Source organism: Passer domesticus, chromosome 3 (genome assembly GCF_036417665.1).
Source record: "Passer domesticus isolate bPasDom1 chromosome 3, bPasDom1.hap1, whole genome shotgun sequence".
Taxonomy (NCBI): Eukaryota; Metazoa; Chordata; class Aves; order Passeriformes; family Passeridae; genus Passer; species Passer domesticus.
The window spans coordinates 85990071-86013523 of NC_087476.1; the positions used below are offsets into that span (position 1 = coordinate 85990071).

Sequence of the window (23453 nt, forward strand, 5' to 3'; positions counted from 1 at the left end):
CTTGCATCCTCATGCCTATTGATTTTCGCTCCAGACTCATTTCCACAGTCTCATTCTACAAGGCCTTAGATCCAGGCTTAGTTACTGCTGTGTAATCTCTGAAAAATACATGTTTCATTTTTCAGCCCCCACCTAGAGCAGTTTAATATTTTAATCACATTATGAAAAAGTGTCAAGGTAGAAACAGGTGTTGGTACCTCCTTGCCCAGCATCCTACGGACACCTTGGCATTTCTTACGGTCCTGTGTATCCCCAGGACCCACATACTACAGGAATGCAATGATTCATTCATCCAGTGCTCATGTGTTTTCTCCAGGCCTAGCGCAGTATAGCGGCTGTAGCTCTCCTGCAATTGTGTTGACATTCTTGTTTCACATCTTAGAGAATGAGGTGATACCTATTTGTCATCACTGATGTTGGCTGATTAAAAGCTCTAAGAAAGCCTAACTCAGAAAAGAAGAAGAAGTTTTGAAATCTACAAGTTTGTCACAACTTACAATATGGAAATAAATTCAATCAAGACACATTTTAGGATAATTGTATGAGTGAAAGATAAACATTCTTTCCTCAACTTTTAACATTTCCTCTTGTGTAATGCCCACGGAATTAGGTCCAATTTCTTGTGAAGAAAGAGCTGTTTGGTCATTTTCCATCAATACAATTTATCAAGCTTATCTTTATAAAAGACCAAGATAAAAGGTAATAAAAGGTGTCTGTGGTTGTAAAAACAAGAGCAAGAAAGGGAAATGTGAAGACAAACAAAATCACATACTTCTTGTATAAGTCACTGCCTTTATTGTACAATAATGAGCAGCTTGCAGTTGATACGTATACACAAGTTTACCACTGCAACTGTCAAGTATTTCCTACAATTTCAAGTATTTCAGGGTAATAAGGTAACCACTTATTAACATACCTAGCTTTCCTCAATGTGTGAAAGAAAAGAAAAATACTTCACTTAGTTCAATTAAGATATTTCAGGCAAAATTTCTTTCCAGTTTTCAACCCCAGTCTTGGAAGTATGTATTCAGCTATAAGTGTAGTTCCACTGTATACGAGGTATCTAATATTCACCTACTCTTACAAAGCAGTTCTCCTATCTCTTCTGCACTAAAATATCTACTAAAGTAGTGGATACCCATTAACAAGATCAGCTGGCTAAGTTTCCTGAGGATCAGGAAACATTCACTGTGGCAGTTTCTGGGGTCCCCACTGTTGGGAGGAAATTGATGAATCTGACTCCATGTTTTTGGAAGGCTAATTTATTATTTTATGTTCTATAATATTGTAATAAAGAATGCTATACTAAACTATACTAAAGAAAGATAGAGAAAGGATACAGACAGAAGGTTACAAAGAATGATAGTGAAAACTTGAGACTCCTTCCAGAGTCTGGACACAGCCTGACCGTGATTGGTCATTAAGTTAAAACAATTCACATGAAACCAATAAAACATGCACCTGTTGGTAAACAATGTCTAAACCACATTCCAAAGCAACAAAACACAGGAAAAGTAAATCAGTTAATTATTGTTTTCATTTTTCTCTGAGGCTTCTCAGCGTCCCAGGAGAATAATCCTGGGCAAAGAGTTTTTTCAGGGAATATAACTGTGACAACTCACTTATGTATGACACAGGAAAATAAAAATAACAAGCCAAAAGTAAGTGTTCTTGCATGCAAATGTGAGAACTTTTACCAAAAAATGGGGGATAAGTTGGATTCTGAAATTAGAATACTGAGCTAACAGAAGATCAGGAGTGTTGTAGGAACTGACATCAAACTTGGGGAACACCAGTGATCAGAGAGGCACTCACACAAGGTACAAATTATAAAGGACAGTCAAATAAAATGGCACTGATAAAGATGTGGTGTTACATAGCAATTTATTGTCAGCAATCAAGTTACTTATCCATTAATAACAACACTTATGAACTGAAATGCTGGCCTTTATTGGAAGAACACAGGGTTAAAAATAAATAAAATGCAAAGGGTGACTTCTGTTTTCCCCACATTGATTTATTAAATACCATATTAAATTATGATATTGAGGTTTAAGTGTTTAAATGCTGCACACAACTATTCTGCCTTGCACTATTCCCAACACTGCTTATTGATCACAGCTGAACCAAGACAGTCCATCACAGGAACTTTTAATCTGAGCCAGTTTATTATTTACTCACTCTCCTATGCCAGGGCAGTTCTGAAAAAAACCCAAACAAAACAAAACAAAAAACAAAACAAAAACAAACCAAAAAACCCACAAACAAACAAACAAAAAAAACCCCACCCAAAACAACTCAGTAAGATCTTACGCAGTAAACTGGACTTTGTACACATCAAAACCGTTCAGGGCAAACTCAATTCCAAAGTGGTTTAAAGAAACGAAGTTCCAGCACAGATTTGTATAAACCAGCTGCTGTGGCTAAGGCAGATGGATTCCCAAAATCTGTGCGGGAGCACAGGCAACATCATTGCTCTACAACGCACAGGATTTTGATTCTGAATCTCTTCCTTCTGTAGAACGTAATGAGTTACAAAGGAACAGGAAAATAGCAATGCAGCTAATGGAAAGAGTAACAGGAGAAGCTCACTAATTTATCACTGGAGTAACCAGGGCATTATCCACGGTTCTAGTCATTCTCTGACTGCTGTACATCTAGAAATAAACACCTCTGCTACACCGCTGCACACACCCAGCTACGCCCCATGCTCCACCTCATCCCTCATGCTTCACCCTTGGCCCGCATCTCTCATTTCCCCATACGCAAGGAGAAGCAGGGAAACGCCACGCAGGCACCGCGCAGCCCCGCCCCTCACGGCGCAGGGGCCGCTCCCGCCCTGCGCTTCCGGGGACGTCGCGCCTGCCAGGAACTCCCGCCCCTGCTGCCTGCGGGGACGTGCCGGCCTGAGGGCGCGGCCCGGCCGCTGCCTGCCCGGCCCCTGCTGAGTTCCCGCGTTCGGCTCGGCCGGCACCTCCCGCCCCTGTGAGCTGCAAGGTGAGGTCGGAGCCCGGCTGCCCCCGGCGCCATGGACAGCTTCCTGGAAGAGGATGAGGAAGCGCCGGCAGTGGTAGTGAGGGGGAAGAGAAGGAGAAGCCCCGCCTCTCAGGCGGTCTTGCAGCCGCCCCTGCACCTGCCCTTCCTGCCGCCGCAGCCGGGTAAGGGCGGAGCGCTTGGTATGTTCTCTTTGTGAACTCCTTCGTGCTACCCTGGGAATGGTGGCAGAGTTTCAGCTTCTATCCGCCTAATGTTAGCGCCGGGAAATAGGTTCCAAATAACCGTGGTTATTTGGTGAGCGGGCGGCGTGCCCTTGCAGGCAGCAGGGCCCATGGTATCATTGGGAAGAGCACTGCCAGCAAGTCGAGGGAGGTGATCGTTCCGCTCTACTCAGCCCTGGTAAGGCACATCTGGAGTGTTGTGCCCATTTCTGGGCTCCTCGAAACAGGAGAAACATGGAGCTCCTGGAGAGCATCCTGCAGAGGGCACCAAGGATGATTCGAGGTCTGGAGCATCTCTTATGAGGAGAGACTTAGGGAGCTGGGCCTCTTTAGTGTGGAGAAGACTGAGAGGGGATTTCATTAATGCATGTAAATATCTCAAAGACAGGTACTAAGGGCATGATGCCAGACTTTTCGGTAGTGCCCAGCAGTAGAACATGGTGCAGTGGCCATAAACTAAAGCACAAGAAGTTTCACCTCAGCATGAAGGAGATCTTTACATTGAGGGTGGCAGAGCACGGGAACAGCTGCCCATTGAGTTTGTGGAGTCTCCCTCTCTGGAGACTTTTTCAGATCCCAGCTGGACACCTTCCTGTGTCACCTTCTCCAGGTGACTCTGCCCTGGCAGCTGGTTGGACAGGATAATCTCCAGAGGTCCCTTCTAACTCTAATGGTTCTGTGATTACCTGACTTAGCCATTGTTTGAGTTATTGCTCTGCCTACGGCATCCAGGTAGGAGGTGTCTTGGTGAGCTTTTCATGTGCCTTGTAGGTGGCTTTTTACGGATGAGCATTCTTGTGGGGTCATACAGCTGTGAGCTTTAAACACACTTCATGGAAATGAAGTTTCAGTTTCGTGCTGGTTTCAGTATAAATTGAACTACTGTTGATGTAAAAAGGCCACAGGGCCTCTTTGCAGCCTTGTACTCAAATGAGAATAATTCTATATGTTTATCTTTGTGGGAATTGTTTAGCCTTTGGTACTGGAACAGTCTTATTTGTTTGTGTGCATGCAAATCTGCAGCATCATGGCATCACAAACTTAGGTGATGACTAATAAGTGAAGAGAGTAGTTCCCAAAATATGACAAAATATACTGTGAAGTTATCAAAGCACCACGCTCCCTGATTCTAGTAGGGTAATAGTGTGACATAATTGGCTATTCACTGTTTCAAGTGAATGGAAATTTCAAGCACAGATGTGCTGCTTATGGAAAATGTAATTCCATATCACATTTCCAGCTTGTCCCATAGTCTTGCTTCCCTGTTTATCTTTAAAACCACAGAGCTTAAGATGACTCTTTATAGTGTCCATACAAGAAGGATGCTGAAATGGAGAGTATGTGGCTATCTGAATAAGGGCTGTTACTGCTGTGGGATCAGTTGATTTTTTTTTGTTTGGTTGTTGTTTTTTTTTTTTGGTGGTGTTTTTTTTTTATTTGTTTTGGGGTTTTTTGTTGTGGTTGGTTTTTTTGTTTTTTTTTTTTTCTTATTTAGTATCTTCCAATGAACACAAGTTAAACTTCAAGAAGAGCAAGGAAACGTGTTTAAGTTACATTCAGGATGCCTTGCTCCAAAAGCAGTGGAAAAGGGCTGCAGAATTCCTGACCTGCTATGTTGAGTCACTAGAGAAGGACTATTCCAGAGAACACATTGGTCCGTCAGAGGTAAGCCCATGTTCCCTGAGTTCTTTTGCAGTTGAAAAAATACTCGAAAAGCAGCATATACTTAATTAGCTAATTACAGGCTTGATTTTTTTTTAAATAGATCCTTGACACAACAGAAGAAGACTTGGCTTGCTATAACTTCACTCTATCAGCAGTGTATCTATGAAAAGTCAAAGTAGTCCTCTAAAATGGGAAAGCAGTAACTGTGTTTGGTTCTGGCATGTCATCATTCAGAATCTGTTTGCAAGTTGGTGTCTTATTTATGTTGTTACCAGCTTTTGCAGTAGCTGCAAAACTCCTTGCAGGTGTTGAGATGGAAGCAGGTGGAAGGAAAAGGATCAGAGCTTTTAAATAAATGGAGTACTTGAGTATGGCTAGCTTGCAGACCTTGGAAACAAGTGCATGTAGTTGGGGAGCTATATCAAATTGGAAATAATCTTGGCTATTAAGTTCAAATAGTTGTGTATACCTGGTATCTTAGTGGGGGTCATATCAAAGAGGAACATAACTTTTCAGTGAGACAAGGAGGAACCCTCTGGCATGCAGTTTTCATAAACTCTTCTGGAGTTCTGCATTTATAATGAGCAATTCTGAACCACTGAATGACTCTAAAAGGCCTGCTGGATGAGTAGGTAGGTTAGATTATTAGCAGTAGATAATGCTTTGTAGTATTTTTTATTTGCAGCTCAAATGTACGTTTTTCATGTTCTACAGTAACTATAAGTTTAGTAAGACTGTATGTGATGTCTGTTGCCATTTTTGTACTAAAGTTGGTTTTGATTTTCTTTCTCCCTATTAACAGATGATTTGGAGAATAGGGACTGAAATATTGTGGCATCATTCCCAAAGCAGCATGAAAGAATTCAACTGTTTCATGGAACAGATGAAAACTTTAGGAGTAAAAAGGTACTTGAAGGTGAGTGTACTTAAAGCAGCCCTGATGATTTTTCACATTTATCTGAACACTTACTTGAATATTAACTTCCAGATCTCTTTTGCAATGTACTACTGACATTAGTGTCAAAAAAACTCAAACCCAACATTTGAATTATCAGTTGCATGATATTCAATGGTCCTTTTATACCTAACCTCATCTCATTTGGTCTGCATGTTTGATCACAGATGTATGTTCTCAGTCCTTAGACGTGCTTAAAAACCCTTTTATCTTTTAATTTGAATTTGAAATGGTCAAATTCATTTTCATGCACGTCCCAATGACATATAAATACAGGCAATTACTTGCCAAGTTTTATTTCCAGTCTTTAATTTGACCACTGTGCTGCTGACTAAACATTTGTACTTAAATTTTGCCTCATTACCCTCTCACTTTTTGAGTAATCTGATTATAAAACTGTATGTTGTGCACACCCGTGTTACACAGCTGTGGACTTTTTTAAATGGATTTTTTCTTCTGGTGGCTCATTCAAACCTATATTGTTGATTTCCTTGGCTGTTGTGCACTTGGGATAGTGCTTCTGTCTTTTATCCTGTTTTTAAAGGTCTTCAAAAGAAGTTCCATACAAGGGTTTTCTGGAGCTAACTGAAGGTTTAGGCTTTTATCTTATGGTGCCAAATCAACATGGTAGTGTGGAAGGACATCCCTCTTTCAGGTGCTCTGAAAAATAAGTAAAGGCAGCCCAGCTGGGTTTCCTCAGGTCATTTTTAGATCTTCTGAAATAGGTACAGCACATGTTAAAGACAAGCAGGTTTTTGAGGTAACACAAATAATTTAAATTCTTCATTACATGTCTTGGCAATATTTTTTATACATGTCAGTAAGTCTCCTCTTTCTCTGCACATATGTGTAGAACTTTGCTGTATTGCTGAAAATCTCTGCATTTGAGTGTGGAACCCTGTGTTTTGGACTGTTTGGGTTGCAGATCTGCTTGGAGCATGTCTTCCATCTCCTCTGTAATGGACAAATAGATGAAGCCTATCAGAACCTGTCCCTGGCAGAAAGCTGGAGGTTTGGAGAGCAAACAGCTATTCAGGATAAGGAAATGAAGCTGATTCAGGCTTACAGGGGACTCTTAGACTACTGTAGCTGGTCTAAGCAGAAGAAAATCCTGTTAGAGCATGGTAAGTGTTTCTTGGATTGAGCTGTAGCTTCAACTTGCTCATGCAGGTGCCGTGGTTTGCAATGACACCTTTTCCTTTACCATACTTCAGTGTGTAATGGTGTGGCTGGTACAGAATTCTGTATTAGCAATTATAGTAGTGCCAAAATAGCACTTTCTGAAGTGCCCTGAAATGCTGTTCTGAAACTGTTTCTCCCCATGTCCAGCCAGCATCACCTTAAATAATCATCAAAGGAATTCATTCCCTTAAAGCAGTGGTTTAATAGGTGTGCAAGTGCTTGATTGCTGCTGGAATATTGAGTGATAGCAAAGCCCTCAACACTTGTGTTTGAATTTCGGTTTCCTTAAAGATGTGGAAGTTGCTACATGTGTCACATCTGGTCCTATATATATCTACTGGCAGTGTTTTATTACTTGCACTAGATCTCATTCTCTGGAAACCAGATGTTGAATTTGGCTTATGGACCTTGTGCTGGTAGCATCTTCTCTTGACATCCTACTCATTGTGCTCCATAAGTTGAAATTGATTATAAATTTGAATGAGGAACAGTGAAAACTTCTTGTTTCAGTACTGAGGAGTCTTTTCTTAAAAGCTCTCTGACTGGAGTCCTTGCTTAGCAAAATGTGATCATCCCTAAGATGCAGCACTTCAAGATCCCTGTGCTTGGCAGAGTTAATAAATTTGTGACCTTCCTTTGTGTTTTGGTAGGTGAGGATGGATTTGCAGAATTAACTATTGAGCAGGAAATGCATGGTTACTTCCGGAAGGCAGCAGTGAACTTGAAGGAAATTATTAAAATACCTGGAGTCTGGGATGTCTTTGTGAAATGCTATGTGGATGTAAGGGCATGTATTACAGATGGCTTTCTTTTATGTTTCCTTGTCTAATTTTCATTAAGATACCCATATGCAGATTATTATCGGTGTGTGTGAGTGAAAACAAAGTATTTCAAAAGCAACACATTTGTATGTGCATGTCATGGGCTTTGATGTAGAGCACAGTGTACTCCTGGTAGAGCTGCAGAGCCTGAGCACAGTACAAAAAGAACTTTTATCTGTTCATTGTCAAGAAAAAGAACTAGACAAACATATTTACATATTTTGTTTTTGTGGGACTCCAAAAATTGGAACATAGCTGCTTTAGTTCAAATTCCTGAAAACACTTTGATTTTTGGCAGGGCAGTGTTTTCTCTGGATACATGAAATGTTAGAGATGCCAAATATGCAGCCCTCTGTGTTTTGGTTTGGCTTTTTTAAATATCTGCTTAGAATTTGTAATTAAGAATTAGTAATTTTAATGCGATCTTTTACTTCTTGTGGACACTGATAAATTCTGACTTCTCTAAACGTGTGTCTCAGTTTGGAAAGACAAGTCTGCTAAGGAAGGCAAGAGCCTCCCCTGAAATGGAAATGTAAACTCCCTCTCTCTGAATTGTTATAAATTTGAAATTAAGGGGGGTTCTCAAGCAAAGATACGGGAGCAGGAATAACAGTTCCTTATTAGGGAAGAAAATAAAATAAACAATGCAGTAAATCAAAACAACACTGACAGAGTCAGAATACAACCTGACACCCTGTGGGTCAGGGTGTTGGTAGTAGTCCAATTGGAATTGTGACTGCAGTTCTCCTGGACTAGCAGATGTGGTTGTGTTGGAGCAGTGATCCTGTAGAAGGGTATAGTCTTCTTCTTCTGATCTAGTGGAAGAGGCAGCTATTCCTCTGGGAATCCAGTGAAAAGGCTGTTCTGCTGTCCCAGAATCTCAGATTATATCTAGTTAGGAATGCTTGGCTCCTCCCTCTGGGTGGAGCATCTCACAATGGGATGCTGTAATTTTATCAGCCATGCAGTGACATTCAATGGCCCATTAACAGATGATATCTCTCTGGAGGGAGGATGGGTTGTGGAAGAGATAAGGAAAACTGCCTAATTAACAGAAGATAACTGCCCTACCTCTAACAGATGGTAAATAGAATACACATTGCTTGGCAATCTAGGACAGCACATCTTAAGAATTTTCCTTGGTGCTGGCATATGCCAAGTTCTGTCTCTAGAGATAGGGCAGGTGCCTTCAGCATCTCTTTCCAGTGAGCAAGGGATGATAATCCTTTGACAATTAAGTAGATATTAAGGCATTTTCTCCCTGAGTAGCTTCTGTGTGTGAATTCTTGTCTCTCTGTACTGAGAGTAGCCAGTAAAATTAAGATGGGCAAGCATCTAATTATCAAATATACATTATCTAATACACTGCACTCTTATATACAGACTGTGCTGCTGGATGGATCTGTGGCAGTCCAGAATTAGTTGTAAGAGTTTGGTTGCCTGTATCTGACAAACTAATGACAGACTTAACTTCCAGTTGCTGGAGTTCTATGGAGACCACAATGAGGCCCGCCAAGTGTTAAATGAATATGCCTACAACTCAAAGTTCCCTGCTAACCCCAATGCCCATGTCTACCTCTATCAGTTCCTCAAGAGGCAGGGTGAATCAAAGAAATCCCTCATATCTGCACTGAAGGTAGGTATCCCTTAGGAGATACAGTCTGTGTCAGTCACGGGGTGGTCTGACAGCTTGCTTGAGTTCTGTAACATTATTTATCCTATTGTATTCTTTGTGGGAAATAGTGGGTTACAGGGAAGTTAGTGGGAGGGAACAGAATCCTTTACTGTCCTTGAATTCCAGTTCTTGTTTTGCCTTTAACTGGTACACCATATCACTTAAAGGCAGTAAGCAAGCTCAGAGAACATGTCCATGTGGTTCCAGAAGTCTGTATCAGCAGACTTGTGCATATCATGCATTGATTTCTTTTACAGTTTGATCTTTACAATATTGTACAAATTATTAAATACCTTCTCTTTAACGTATTGATCCTGTCTAACAATTGATTTCTTTGCTTGTTTTCAATGCGCTATGCATTAAAGCTAAAAGTTAATATCTGCTGGCTGTTGGCAGACAAGACCTTGTTGGGTTAAGCTTTTACATTCCTGCTTTCCTTGCCCTTGGTATTCCTTGCAAACCATGCTCTGCCACTTGATGGCACTAATGTGCTTTTGTTAGTGCAAGTGTTGTTTAAAAACAGGTTTGTAAGGCTGTTGTGTTTGTTTTAGACTTTGATACTGTAGCAGATTTGCATGAAATTCTCCTCTGCATTTTAGCAGTGGCTTTAGACATGAGTCTCTTAAAAAACAGAGATAAATCATAGAAATTGTTTGATAAGTCCAGAAATAGATCCAATGCACAGAGCAGTAGACAGGGGAGCTAGAACTGTCCTAAGGAGAAAGTTACATTGCCTTCAAAAAAGGGGACACTGGATATGGATTTGGGCTGCTCCTTCAGAATGTTGTATTTGCCACATGCAGTGTTTGTCAGCAGCCATCAAGGTATTTCATCTGTGGTGTCACAGAGCAGTGTCACAAATGTGCAAAATGGACCTAGAGATCCATTCTTTGTAACAAAGTTATAAAGATTGCTTAATTTTCTGAACTAAAAGCACCTGAAGCTCTGAAACCTGTGCTTTTCTTGGTCAGATAGAAGTCTTCAAAAGTTTTCACATTAAAATAACCTATCTGGGCTTTGTCTTTTTATTTTTCAGATCTTGCATGATATTGTTCCTTCTCATGAACTAATGATAGATTTTAATACCATGCTTCAAAAATCAAGTAAGTCTTTACCTTTGTTCATTTCATTTATGCTAATTTCAGAAAACTATTCCGGATTATCCTACCGCCTTCTTTCTGCTTTTGAAAGTAGTTTTGTTTTTTAAGAAATAATCCCAAAAACCTAACTCAAATGCCAACTTTTCAATCACCATAACCTCTTAGATGGATGTATGAGCAGTCACTTACAAATTTGTGTAAACAAATGCCTTTTTTATTTTAAAGCAAGCAGTTGTAATGCACAGGCAGGATCTCAAAAACAGCTTAATTTTTTTTAGGCACCCTACTCTGAATTCCAAGGTCTTCATTCGATTTTTGGGACCTTTGTTTTATTTTTTCTTTCCTTTCTTGGAATGTATCTATTCTTTAGTTCATTGTTAATGATCAAACAACAAAAATTTCCTTCTCTTTAAGGGAGCATTATCTTCAAGCTGGTAGAAAAGTCTTCTGATCTGAAGACTATTTTTTTTCCATGCTGATCAATTGTATTCCAAGCTGTCTGTCTTCTTGTGGCTTGGTATGTCCCAGCAGGTCAACAGATTGGTGAAATGTACATGAATAAAGATTGTTCTCTCTTCTGATATGATGAGGGTTAATGGCTTCAAACTGACAGGGAGAGGTTTAGAAGAGATTTTGGGAATAAATTCTTGATTGTCAGGGTGGTGAGGCACTGGCACAAGTTGCCCAGGGCAGCTGTGGATGCCCCATCCACAGTGTTGAAGGAAGTGTTCAAGGCCAGGATGGCTGGAGCATCTCTAGCAGAAGGTGTCCCTGCCCATGGCAGGGGGTTGTAACGTGATGATTTTTAAGGTCTTCTCCAACCCAAACCATGATTCTTCTTTCATAACTAATGAGAACAACCTGGAGATTTTAAAGAAATTTATACCAATAAACATAACTTATGTTTAAAGTAGCAGAATTATTGGGGGGGGTGGGCGGGCAGAGTGAAGAACTGTATTTCACTTGTGCATTACTAATGAGTTCATCCTGATCTGTGTAATTCATTAATCAGCCTCATATTTTTCCAGAGAAAAGAAAAAAACATCAACTGGGCCTAGAAGTTATTTTTGCAGCCTTGGATTATGCTGGCTGGAAAGAAAATGCAAAAGCATGGAGCTGTTTGGCAAGACAGGTGAAACAAATTGTAATGTAAGTAGCTCTGATGCAGTGTGTTGAAACTGCAGCGGCTACTGCTGACCTCTTGGTCTCTGACTCGCCCGGCTGCACAGGCCAGCACCGCCGGCAGCAGTGAGGGGGGAAGGGCACTCTCCCGCTAGGAGACTTCCTAGGGAGAGTATTTAAGGCGGAATGCCTTCAGAAGGGCGAGAAACCCCCAGAGCCGTGAGGAGAGAAGCTGGACTGCGTCCCGCAGGAGAAAAGGCTTGGACCGCATCGACAGGGAAAAAGGAGGTGTTTATTGATAGTGCATCGGGCGCGGACAAAAAAGCTTGCTCGGCAAGGTCTTATAACTAGAACACAGCGACCAATCTAAATTTTTGAGAGCAGGGAATAACGCGTAACAAACAGCTCGGATGTCCAGTGTAAATAAATTAGGGGTTGAACCCTGACCTCTAATCCAATCATTCAATGTCCAGGACAGAATGTTCTGGATGAGTGGGCAAGGACCCTGAATAACAGACAGGCAGTTAGGGAGGAATTTAGGAAAGATAAAAGTGTAACTGACGGGACAATTCAGAAGAGGGAGAGAGAGAGAGCCCGGGCAAAACCATAAACAGGAATGGGGGGTACAGGAATAAACCAACTTAAAACTAATGCACCCCAACAGAAACAAATGTGTCAAGTCTCCACCTTTGGACAGTGGATCTCTGTGCTCTATATTTGCCTTCATTTTTGCCTTTCATGCACAACTTCAGAATATCTTGAAATATACTGGGCATTTTGGTCACTGTACGGGAATGTCACTTCCCTGTTGTAGATAGCTTTATAGAATCCTAGAATAGTTTGGGTAGAAAGGGATCTGAAAGATCACTTTGTTCCAGCCCCTCTGCCATGGGCAGGGGCACCTCCCACTAGAGCAGTGTAGTGGGCTGACCATGGCTGGATGCCAGACACCCACCAAAGGTGCTCTATGCCTGCACTCTGCAACTGGATGTGGAGAGAAAACATACTTGCTCATGGGTTGTGAGAAGGACAGGGAGAGACCACTCACCAAATACTGTACTGGGCAAAACAGACACAGGGCCTCACCATCAGAGTGAAAATTTTCTTCCTAATATCTAATCTAAACCTGTTGTTTGTGAGTTTAAAGCCATTCCTGACCCAGGGCCTCACCATCAGTGAATAATTTTCTTGGGGTTTTCTCTGGTTGAGATGATCCCAAGGTGTGTTAAAATGTCTTTTTTCCCCAACCCAGCTGTCAAAGAATAGATCAGGAGTCTTTGGCTGTCGTTCTCGAGGTCGTTTATTATTTCTTATCTAAAACATTTTCTGTCTGGCCTGCCAAGGTCTGTTCTGCAGGTCGGTCCGAGGAACACTCCCCACCCACGGGGCTGGTGGTGTCTTTTATACTACAAACCACGTATTTGATATTTACAGTTTATTTTCCAATACCTATCACCTATGTTAGACAGTGACTTTCTACTCTGCACCAATCCCAAAATGCCACCATCAGCAAGAAGATGGAGGCTAGGAAGAAGAAGAAAGGACAGGACAACGCCCAAATCCCTCCATCCTGTCCCCCTAGACTCCTATAGTAAAATTCTTCAAAATTTCACCTTTCGCCCTGTGACAACTACTGTTATGCTACTTAAACTTTTGTGACTTGTAATTCTTCATATGAAGTTGGTAATTTGCTCCATGGGTTGAGATCGAATTCCCAAGTGTCTTTGGCTTTCTGGCAGGCTCTCTGACCCCCCTGCCAGGGCTTTGAGCCATCCAGAGGGATGTCCTGGGTTCTGACATAATTTCTTCCTAATATTTAATCTAAACCTGTCCTTTTCCAGTTTAAAGCTGTTCCTCCTTGTCCTGTCTCTACCTTCCCTTGCAAAAACTCCCTCTTCGTGTTTCTTGCAGGTTCCCTTGAGGGGCTGGAAGGAGTTTGTGTTGCTGAAATGCTTGGTCTAAGGGCGTTATTGCCTAACAGTAATAACTGTTTGGGATGAATTAGTCTTTGAGTATGCCTAGAGTAACACAAACCTTTCCTAAGGACAAACCAACCCCTTCATACTACTCATTTGTTGACAAACCTGGAGAAACTTCCATATTGCTATCGACAGACTGGCACACAAGTGAAAGGCTTGCTTCATTTCACACCATAATCTGTGCTATTGCCAAGACTTAATAAGACTGCTAGAGTTCACTTCCAGCCTCACAAGTGTTGCTAGGGATTAAAAAAGAATTGCTAATTTTATATAAAAATGCTTTTATTAGTGTTTTAGGTTTGGTATAAAGTCAGTGTGTGTTTCTGTTTCTCTGGGGGTGCCTCCCAGTGAGCCCCGGCCAGCCCCGGGTCGGCAGGAGCCGACAGCGGTGGGGTGGGGGGGACACTCTCTGGTGCCCCGAGGGTACTGAGGGCAGCTGGGCTAGTGCCTTTGCATCAGAAGAGACACGGGAGATGTCGGCAGAGGATAAAAGGCCAACTCTCAGCAGGGGGCCTGTCAAAGGTTTATTCCGAGCTCCCGAGGGAGCCCCACACCTCAGTGATGCCCACACCTCAGTGATGCGCCTTGCTCAGAGTCAAACAAAAGGAATCTCAAGGTTACATTTAAAGGGGGGGGAGGAAACCAAAGGTAGATACATTTGCTGACCAATAAAAGACCCTCCAGGGATGCAGCCTTAGGGATGGACATTTGGGATAGCATATAAAATAATACTTGGGGGGCTGACCCCTGGCCTCGGACTAATCACTCGACAACTTGGACCGAAAGTTCTAGATAGAGGAAATAGGATGCTGAGTGGCTGACAGAGAGCCAGGGCGGGGATTTGGGAATGATCTCAACACAGGAGAATGATTACACAGGTAGAGGAAGGGGGTACAAAAAGGGGTACATCATTTGGGAAAGTAAGGGGATACAAAACCAAAACTATTACAAAGTATAAATGCACACTACAAGAAGTGTGTCTATGTTGGCAATTTAGGAGATTTTTAACAAGCTTATTATAACATTCACTGCCTTCTAATAATCTTTCCATTACATTTTAACCTCTTTGTAACTTGTTTAACTTTTTTCCAGCTCTGAGACGCATCTTGACTGGATCAAGCAAGAGTGGAATTCCAGGAAGGACTGGTGGCCAGCCTTCCATTTTAGCCATTACTTGGCAAAAAGGAATTGGCAGGGAAATAAAAGCCTTTCATATGAAAAAGCTCTGGTGGCTGGAATCCTACTGGGAAAGGGTATAATTTTTTTTTCTTTTCACTACATGTCTGTAGCTAGAAATAATGTCTGTTTGTAGCCCTAATGACATGGTATGCAGCCGATCTGCTGCCTGGAAGAAATGCAGTCTCTTTTAAAAAAGGTTATTGTATTTGGAGCTGAACATGAAAGGTATTTAAGTTGGTTTGATACTTAACAGTAAGGCAACTGGTCTTATCATGGTTTAGAATTCAGTTTTATCTAGCCTTGTTGAGCAGCCACAATACTATTTGTGTTGTGTTGTTCACACCATAACTCCAAAAATGCACAGCACCCTCCTTAGGGAATATTGTGAGGACTGCAGGGAGTTTGCTTGCTGGATGCCAGCCTGGGCAGTGTCTCAGCAATATTGGGTGTCAGCTGGTCATTAAGGACCATGAGGATGTTTTAATGCAGGGAAAAAAAGGGAGAGTCTGAATGAAAAACATCATCAGTTTGGTAAGAAGGTGAAAATCATTACCTCTTTACTAGCATTATTTGAAATGCTGCCAAAACAAGGGGAGGATCAGGCCAAGAATCAGCTGCTAAATTCAGAATAGGAATATGATGTGGAGACAATGGCTTGTACACTGGTTTGGACTTCTGGTTGGTGGGCAACATGTTCATTGTCACCTTTCTGTAACTTTTTCTTCTGCACTTCATAGAACAATTTCTCATGTTGGAAGCTCATTGGATATTTTTTGTTTTGCTTTCAGTGGGACCAAATATCTCCATTTTATTTCCAGATGGCAAAAGAAAAGCCTTCCAGTTCAGATTTTCTTGAATGTAGTTTCAGTACTTACTGGTCTCAATGTGAGCCTCTGTTTTCATTATCCAGCATAATAAATTAATGTATATCAATGCTGCTTTACACTCTTGAAATTTTACTTTCTGATCTAATTTGCAGAGCAAAAATGAAAGAGAAAAAAGTATTATGCAAGATAAGCATTTAGATACATGTAGAATGTTTGCTGGGCTAAATGAGGATAAATTATATAATGCTGCAGTTATGTCTCTAATGAGCACGTCTTGGATTTTAATACCTTTAATTACTGAAAAGTTTCTTAGCTGTTTGCATATTATTTAAAGAATGAAAGCATTTTGTATTTGCTTGTATCAAACAACTTAGTGTTGTTTTTTATTTCTTTCCTCAGATTGCAAATACTTTAAATATGTATTGCACCAAGGCTGCAAAGCTCAGCTGAAAAGGTTTTGGATGCTGAAGAAGTTTGTGACCAGGCACAATCCCGTCTACCTGAGAATATCTGGTCGTTCAGATTCCTCTGTTCAACCTTGATGAGAAGGTGTCCCTAAGGTTCTTGGTACTTTTTTCTCTCTGTAAAACTGACTTTTGTGTTGGTGGTACTCCAAAACCCTATTGACTCAGTACTAGACTTTTTTTAAAATATATTTATGTAAAATCACTTTGGTTTGCCTTTATTTTATAATAAATTGAATATAAATCAAGTGATAATGTCAAAGAATTTCTGTAATGTTACTCTAATATTTGTGTGAAATACAACAAACAGTGTTGATTTCAAATACATCTTGAAAGAGCAGAGGCACAGAAATACTGAGAAATTCTCTACCTGCTGGAAGAGACCTTTTTTTTTGCAGTCATGCCCATGAGTTGAAATATCCAGTGTTGCTGTGTTTGGAAAGTAAATGTTGATGTGTTATCACAAATCAGAATTCCAGTTTGCTTGAAAACAACAACAAAATTATTTCTAAATACTACTTCTGTTTTAATGCCATATCTGTAGAATTCTGGAGGTGAAGTGCTTGAACCCCCCTCAGTGATTTTGGTCTGGGTTCACATGGGTCTTGTGAGAAATGCCTTAAGACATGTCTTAAACATTAAGTGAAATACTTGCTGTAACTATGTTTTGTTAAAGGCAATTACTCATAATTTCCAACCCTAGTGCTTGTTTAGTTCTGACTACCTAAGAATGCTGCTTCCTAACTGTGTAATAGTCAGGGGGTATTAGGTTGCGTGTGGGGATGAGGGGCAAGGAGACAGAGACACAACTCACCCCTGATAATCATGTGGCACAGAGGAAGTTTATTTTCCCAGGCTACCCTTTAAAAAGACTTTTGAAAGACCCGGTCTGGATATTCTCATTGGTCTGAACTCCATGCCCCCTCAGGATCTGGCCAGTGAAATGCTTGCAGCTTCATAAGAGATCTGACTGGGAGAAGCCCCTGTTAGTTAATCCCGGGGCTTGGTAGCAAGCTCCTATGTGACATTCTCTCTTAAATAAAATTTGTAATTTGTTTTCTTTTACCCATCTGCAAGGGCCCTTTACAAATGGGACAACAAAAGACAGCATGACCAAATTGGCACGGAAGCTGCAGCATTTCTGTTCAGTATCTGTTGAGGGAGAACTCAGGCCACAGGCACAATGCTTATATGTTACAACTTAGAAAAAACAAAACCCGTTCAACTTTTAACCCATTTAACCCTTACAGAAAAGCCCAACTATTAAAGACAACTTGTAACCCATTTATCCCTCGAAGAGCCCAACACCCAGAAAACGATCTGTAAACAGAAAAACAGTTTGTAAACAGGAAAATACTTTGTAAACAATTCAAGTCCTTACATTGACTGTCTGTTGTATCGTGCTTTTTGTTTTATTAGTAGGTTTATGGTTTGATTTGTGTTTTGGTGGTGTTCATTGGTGCTGTTTTCCTTTTGTTTCCGCCTTTTCCCAGTTATTTCGTCAACTAGTTTCTATTTCTCCAAACTTTACCCGTTTATTGAAACCGCTTTTCCTCCCTTGGAATCATATTGGTTCACTGCTGTTATCTCCGCCTAGAATTTTTACTCCCAACTCTCCTGATTTGTTGAAAGTTGTGCCTACCCCTGACCTTCCCCCACATATAAGTCTTTGTTTGCCCCTTGATCGGGGCCCCAGGAGAGGAAAAGGGGAAGTTTACCCTTTATTTTATCAAATAAAGTTTCCCTGGGACCCGTGTGTTTTATATTGCGCCAAAACAATTGACAACTGGGATTCAACGGAGCGCCAGGGGGAACCTGCTGCCCCTCCTCTCTTGTCATCAGCTAGCTGGGGAAATAAAAGCGGCAACTGTCCATGAGGTAGGTGGTCATTTGTGATCCATTGTTCTGTTGAAGAGACTTCAGAATGCTGTCCAGTGTCCTTTACCTTGGATTTCATAGGAATATTGTACTGTTATATGACCTGTTGTAAAACATAAGAACATGACGCCGCCCAAAACTCAAAAAGGGGGGGTGTACCTTCACCCCAACCTTTTTTCCCCCTTTTTTCTTTGTATAATAAGTAGAAATAGAAATAAAACATGCATTTCCTAACGGTATTAATAAGGTAGGGGATTGCTAAAAGGTCTCTTTTTCACTATGAGCAAACTTGGAGGGCTACTTCAGACGAAGCCTTGATGGCTGTCTCAAAAGAAAAAGGGTTAGTCTTTTTGCACAAAATCTTTACCAGCCAGGTTCATAGGTTGATCAGCTAATGACTTGGTTGGCAGAGATTCCCAGCATAAAAACAAGTTTGTATTAATATCCAGTGCAAAACAACAAATTTTTTTAACATGACTTACAGTGTAAGCAATACTCTCTTCTTGCCTTGTTAGAAGTTAGAAATTTTATTAGTAATTTATTATTTGACTTTCAATTTTTTTAGAATGATGACAAGCGGCAAAACTTCAGTTGAAGAACTTTGCAACTGAAATTTGCCTATGATAAATTAATTTTGCTATGGGTATCTCAGTGGACACCTCCTGGGTCTTAGCCATCCTTCTTGAAATACTATGACAATAATTAGTAGGAGTATTAAAATATACATAATAATGTATACACTAATGCTTCCCTGATACACAGCATTAATAGTCTGAGGCAGAAATATAACACCTTACTGATCATGGGCTTGCTAATTTGGTTCTAACAAATGAAAACACGCATAATAAATATTGTACCATGAGTTCTAATGCTTATTTTACAAACAGTTGTACCTTATAATAACTTTTGTATGACAACCTTTCAGTGTCTATTAGAGTTTTTGTGACATGAAAACCTTGATTTATCAGGGGCTAATGTGGTTGTTATACTTGTAAGGAAGGAAACTTGGTGACTGTTTGCCTCCTTGCCATCCATTTGCTAGCAGCACCTAGCTTCTCACTTGTCTGGGTGACTGTGTCTTGATCTCATCTGCTGTGAGACATGCAACCCGAGTGTTCGACTCCATCTCTTTGGGCAGACTTGACCATCTCTGCCCCTGTGGTACCACACCCCCGCCTGTCTCCCTGCACTGCCTTTTTCCGAGCGGCACCTTTGTAAAGGCCTCTCCCACACTTTGCTTCTGAGTTTTGCAGCCTTCTTTGGAGGCAGGCTCGGTGGGGGGGCTGCTCCCTCCAGAGGTGTGACTGTGTTCCACAGAGGCTGGAGCAGGGACAGGCCCACTCCCTCTGGAGGTGTGGCCAGGCTCCACGGAGGCCTGGCTGTGTTCCTCGGAGACTCTATCAGGGGTGCGGCCCTTCCCGTGAGGTCGGCTAGACGGTGGGTGCTGCCTGGCTGGCCCCACCAACCACTGCGCGGAGTAATGGCCGCGGGGTTTCTCCCGGTCCCAGGAGGGGTTGGAGTGCCCGCATGGCACGGCCCCTCCCCAGGGGGGCAGAAGCATCCACCACGTGGTCTGCTCTCCCCCAGCAGGGCGGCAGGGTAGACTGAAGTGACTGCATAGGGATTATTGCTGTCTGGGGAGGGCTCAGGGCATCTCGGAGAAGCCGGGCTATGGTGGCTGCCATCTCTCCACGTGGTTGGATTTCGCAATCCATCCCGCCAGCTCCCTGGATAATGCTGGCATCTGCCGAGGTCCCCCCACTCCCCGTAGAAACAATCCCTCTTTTTTGAAAGAAGAAAATCAGTACCTTCATCACGGAGTTTTCTGGTCCTGATATCCAAGATCCCATAGTCTCAGTTGCGATTTTAGTCCACAAAAGAGGTTTTTAAACCCTCACAGCACTTTTTGCTGTCTGCTGAGGGATTTTTTTTTTACCACTGTCTAACCAGTGAGTCCTGGATTTTCACTGAAAGTCCAGTTTTTATACCATTCTAGCTTTCATGCCGTTCCCAGCTCTCAGGCTGTATTATTCCAGGCTTTTATGCCTAAACATTCTGGCTATTATGCTTGATAATCTGTCTCTGAACACTGTACCGGCTTTTTGCTGTCTGTCTCCTTTGCTCTGTGCCAAGCAATGGCTGAGTCCCAATCACTTTCGAGGCCACCACGTGCAGCTTCATAAGAGATCTGACTGGGAGAAGACCCTGTCAAGTTGGCTTGGTAGCAATCTCATATATGATATCCTGTAACAGGCGAGTTGTGATGGAGATTTTCAACTGGATTTGAACTATTTTAATTTAGATTGTGAAGTTTCAAAATGTTCTTCCCCAGCATCCCATAAGGTGTACCCCAGCTGAAATGAATACGGCAGGAGATCTTTCTCCTTTTTAATGTTTTTATTAAAAAGAATCAGCTCAGGTGGGGAGAAATCGATGGGTCGCGCCCACGCCACCTGTGCTCCCAGGAGTGGCACGGAGGAGGAGGAGGATGATGCAGCTGTGTCCGCTGGTCTGCAGGCAGAGCTGGGGATTCTGTCCTCATGGGAGAGTAGGAAATTCCGCTTTTTCGGTCTAACATTCCAGGTCCTCTTTCTAGTTAAGAACTTTTCAGGTTAGGGTGAGAAGTAAAAGGATCTTAGCAGATACTGGGATACTTAGCAGATAAGTTCCTCATCCTTAGACATCACTTAGGTCTCTTAATTCCTTGTTTTTAGGGTTTTTTTCCTGGAACATTACAAAATCTGGTGAAATGCATTCTCATCTGCATACTAGCTCTGATGTCACTCCGCCCCTGCTACCTTCCGGGGTCTGGTGTCACCCCAGACAAGCATCTGGGGTGACATCAAGGGGGACAATGGCTAATTACCAACCATTAACAGGTAATTGAAGAAGAACTCTTAACAATAGGTGGCTGCAACATGCAGGTAACTTTCAACAGCAACTGGCTTAACTCTGCAACCTTAAAAAAAATTGACAACTTTTTATTCATAACACCAGCCCTGGGAAGCAACCCCTTCTTAGGTGAAAGAGATGATCCAGACTTGCTCCCAATTGTCTCCAACTGGAGTTCATGCTTAAACATGGGCCTAAACCTGTTCTGGGACAGCCCTGGCAGGCAACCAGGTGTCTCTTCCCTTCCAGACACATGGTGTCCCTTTCCTGGAGTCTTTAATTGGGCTTCTTGCCTGCTGTTGTGCCCCTCTTCTTCCCTGGATTTGCAAAGATGGACTTTGATGGTCTGGTGAATCTCCTGTGATGCCCCTGAAAGCATCCCAGCAGGGTGTTACTTGGGCTTCTCCCTTCCATTATCTTCCTGTGTTCCTTTGTGGCTGTTATAGGTAAAAATAAAAATTGACCTAATCGTAATAAAAATAAAAGCAAAGAAAATTTATTTGCAACCATATTACAGCCTTGACAGCCACCAAAAAAATGACAGCGCAGATTCCGGGATACAGGCTGGGTGGACGTAGATTCGGACTCTATCGCACCGCACCCCCTTCGTCCACACTTGCTGCTTGGCAGGGACAGTTCTTATACTCTTTTTTCTTGCCTGCGGCTGAGTCCCTTTGTCTCTTTTCTAAGTTTATCATGTTCGTGTTGGTTCTTTTCTTTACTTGAGGCTGTACAAAACCCCATCCGGGAAGGGATTGATGTTCCTTCTCTGATTCCCGGAATCCTGTATTCATGTGGCAGGTGCTGATGGCCCTGGTTATCTGGGATATGTATCTTCATGGGCCATCATCACCGGGTGTCCTCGGGTACATGCCATTGCAGCAGAGTTTCCTTCGTATGTTAATGCCGTGTTTCTCCCTTGTCAGGCAGCTGTGGTCTCCTCATCCTAGGATTACACCTTGGCCTCCCACCTTTAATACTATATTTAATACATATATCTATATTTCATAGGCACGAATTTCTATCATATCCTTAACAGTGGCTATGCATAGGAGCTTTTAACCCAAGTATAAACCCAAGTATAAAAGCTGAATGCTGGAAGCCCTGGTGCTTGGTGAGAACTCCCACATAATTTTCTTTTGTTCCCTCAGCTTCCTATGGGAGATGTATGTGCCTTGCAGCACATGAGACTCTATTGAGGAAGAAATGTGAAACAAAGAATCAGAGATTGGGGTGGAGATAAGGAGAGTGAGAGGATAAAGAGGAGCTTGATGTCTGAAAAATCTGCTAATCCATTGTGCTCCCAGCTTTCTCCTGTGACCTCTGGAAGCAGGTTTGCTGTGGGGGATAATGTCCTCTCCAGGTGCTAGAACTATAATGCTGCCGTCAGCAAGTACAAGAGCTGAGTCACAGCTTTTGTGTGACTGTGCCAAGTATTGCTCTTCCATGTCCTGGAAGAAACTGACATCACAGTACTTGGACCTGAGACAAACCAGCAGATCACAAATCCAGAACAAATATCTGTGTGTACTGTGTTTTCTAGCCTGGGTGTTGTACTTTGTTAGGAATATTAGTAATTTGTGGAGATAAATAGTATGTAAAAATATATATGTGAACTGGGGAGAGAAAAAGGGGGGGGGGGGGAAATCCCTTCATTCCCTTTTAGGTTAAAAAAAAATCCAACAGGATGACGAGATCACAAAGCCGCAGCAGATGGACATCTCAGTATTTGCATCCGAAAAGGACCCCAGCTGCACCAGGGAGGAACATTCATCAGCACCTATGCCCAAAGACACCAGGTGCTGATGGCCCAGACAAGATGCCTATCTGTGGGGATCAGAACCATCAAACACATTGAATCTGAATGCCAGATTCCGGGAACCAGAGGAATGGACCATTCCACCCCCGGACGAGGCTTCGTCCAGGGAAAGAAACCACCTTGAATATGAAGAACTCAAAAGGAAACAAAGACTTTCTGCCGCAGGCCAAATAAACTGTATAAAAACTGCTACCTTGCAAGCAGTAAGGGTGGACGGGGAAGTCTTAGGCACCAGGTGGTCCATTCTTCACGTTCACCCGTATCACTTCCCGAGGGTGGTACGCTGGCCGTTTTGGTGGTAGCTGTCGAGACTGTTTTTATAGTCGCAGAATAAATTTTATTTTTCATATTTTTATTAAAATTGGCTAATTCGCATTTTTTTATTTATAACATACTTTGAATTTGATTGGAATGGTCATCTTTTTTGATGAAAATTTGCTTTGAATTCTGTGCTCCAGATTTGGTTTTCCTATCAATTTTCCTCCCCTTCCTGTGGGCAAAGCTTCTGTGAGGATTTTTTTAAAAAAATCATGCATGAAAGAAAGAACTCCCTTTCCACAATCAAAATTATCTTGTCCTGCTTATGGAAGAGCAAATCTAGGGAAGTGTCATCCTCCAGCACAGGCTGAGTACAATGTGTACAAACACCTGCATCCCTAGCTGATGGGAAGGGCTTG

At 42.0% G+C, this 23453-nt stretch overlaps 1 protein-coding gene across 3 annotated transcripts; it reads left to right on the forward strand.

The window, feature by feature from the left end:
- The first annotated feature begins 2838 nt into the window (after window positions 1–2838).
- Window positions 2839–17567, forward strand: TAF1A (TATA-box binding protein associated factor, RNA polymerase I subunit A). 3 transcript variants are annotated; one of them, XM_064414106.1, is made up of 10 exons: window positions 2839–3158; window positions 4714–4883; window positions 5686–5799; window positions 6764–6962; window positions 7671–7801; window positions 9319–9477; window positions 10553–10619; window positions 11645–11765; window positions 14810–14970; window positions 16123–17567. In XM_064414106.1, exons 1-10 carry the CDS (start codon window positions 3029–3031, stop codon window positions 16263–16265), a joined length of 1395 nt encoding a protein of 464 aa, XP_064270176.1. In that variant the 5' UTR covers window positions 2839–3028; the 3' UTR covers window positions 16266–17567. The 3 variants fall into 3 exon arrangements, with proteins under 3 accessions (XP_064270176.1, XP_064270177.1, XP_064270175.1); XM_064414105.1 differs by having other exon boundaries at window positions 2841–3176; XM_064414107.1 differs by lacking the exon at window positions 11645–11765 and having other exon boundaries at window positions 2839–3176.
- The last annotated feature ends 5886 nt before the right edge of the window (window positions 17568–23453 follow it).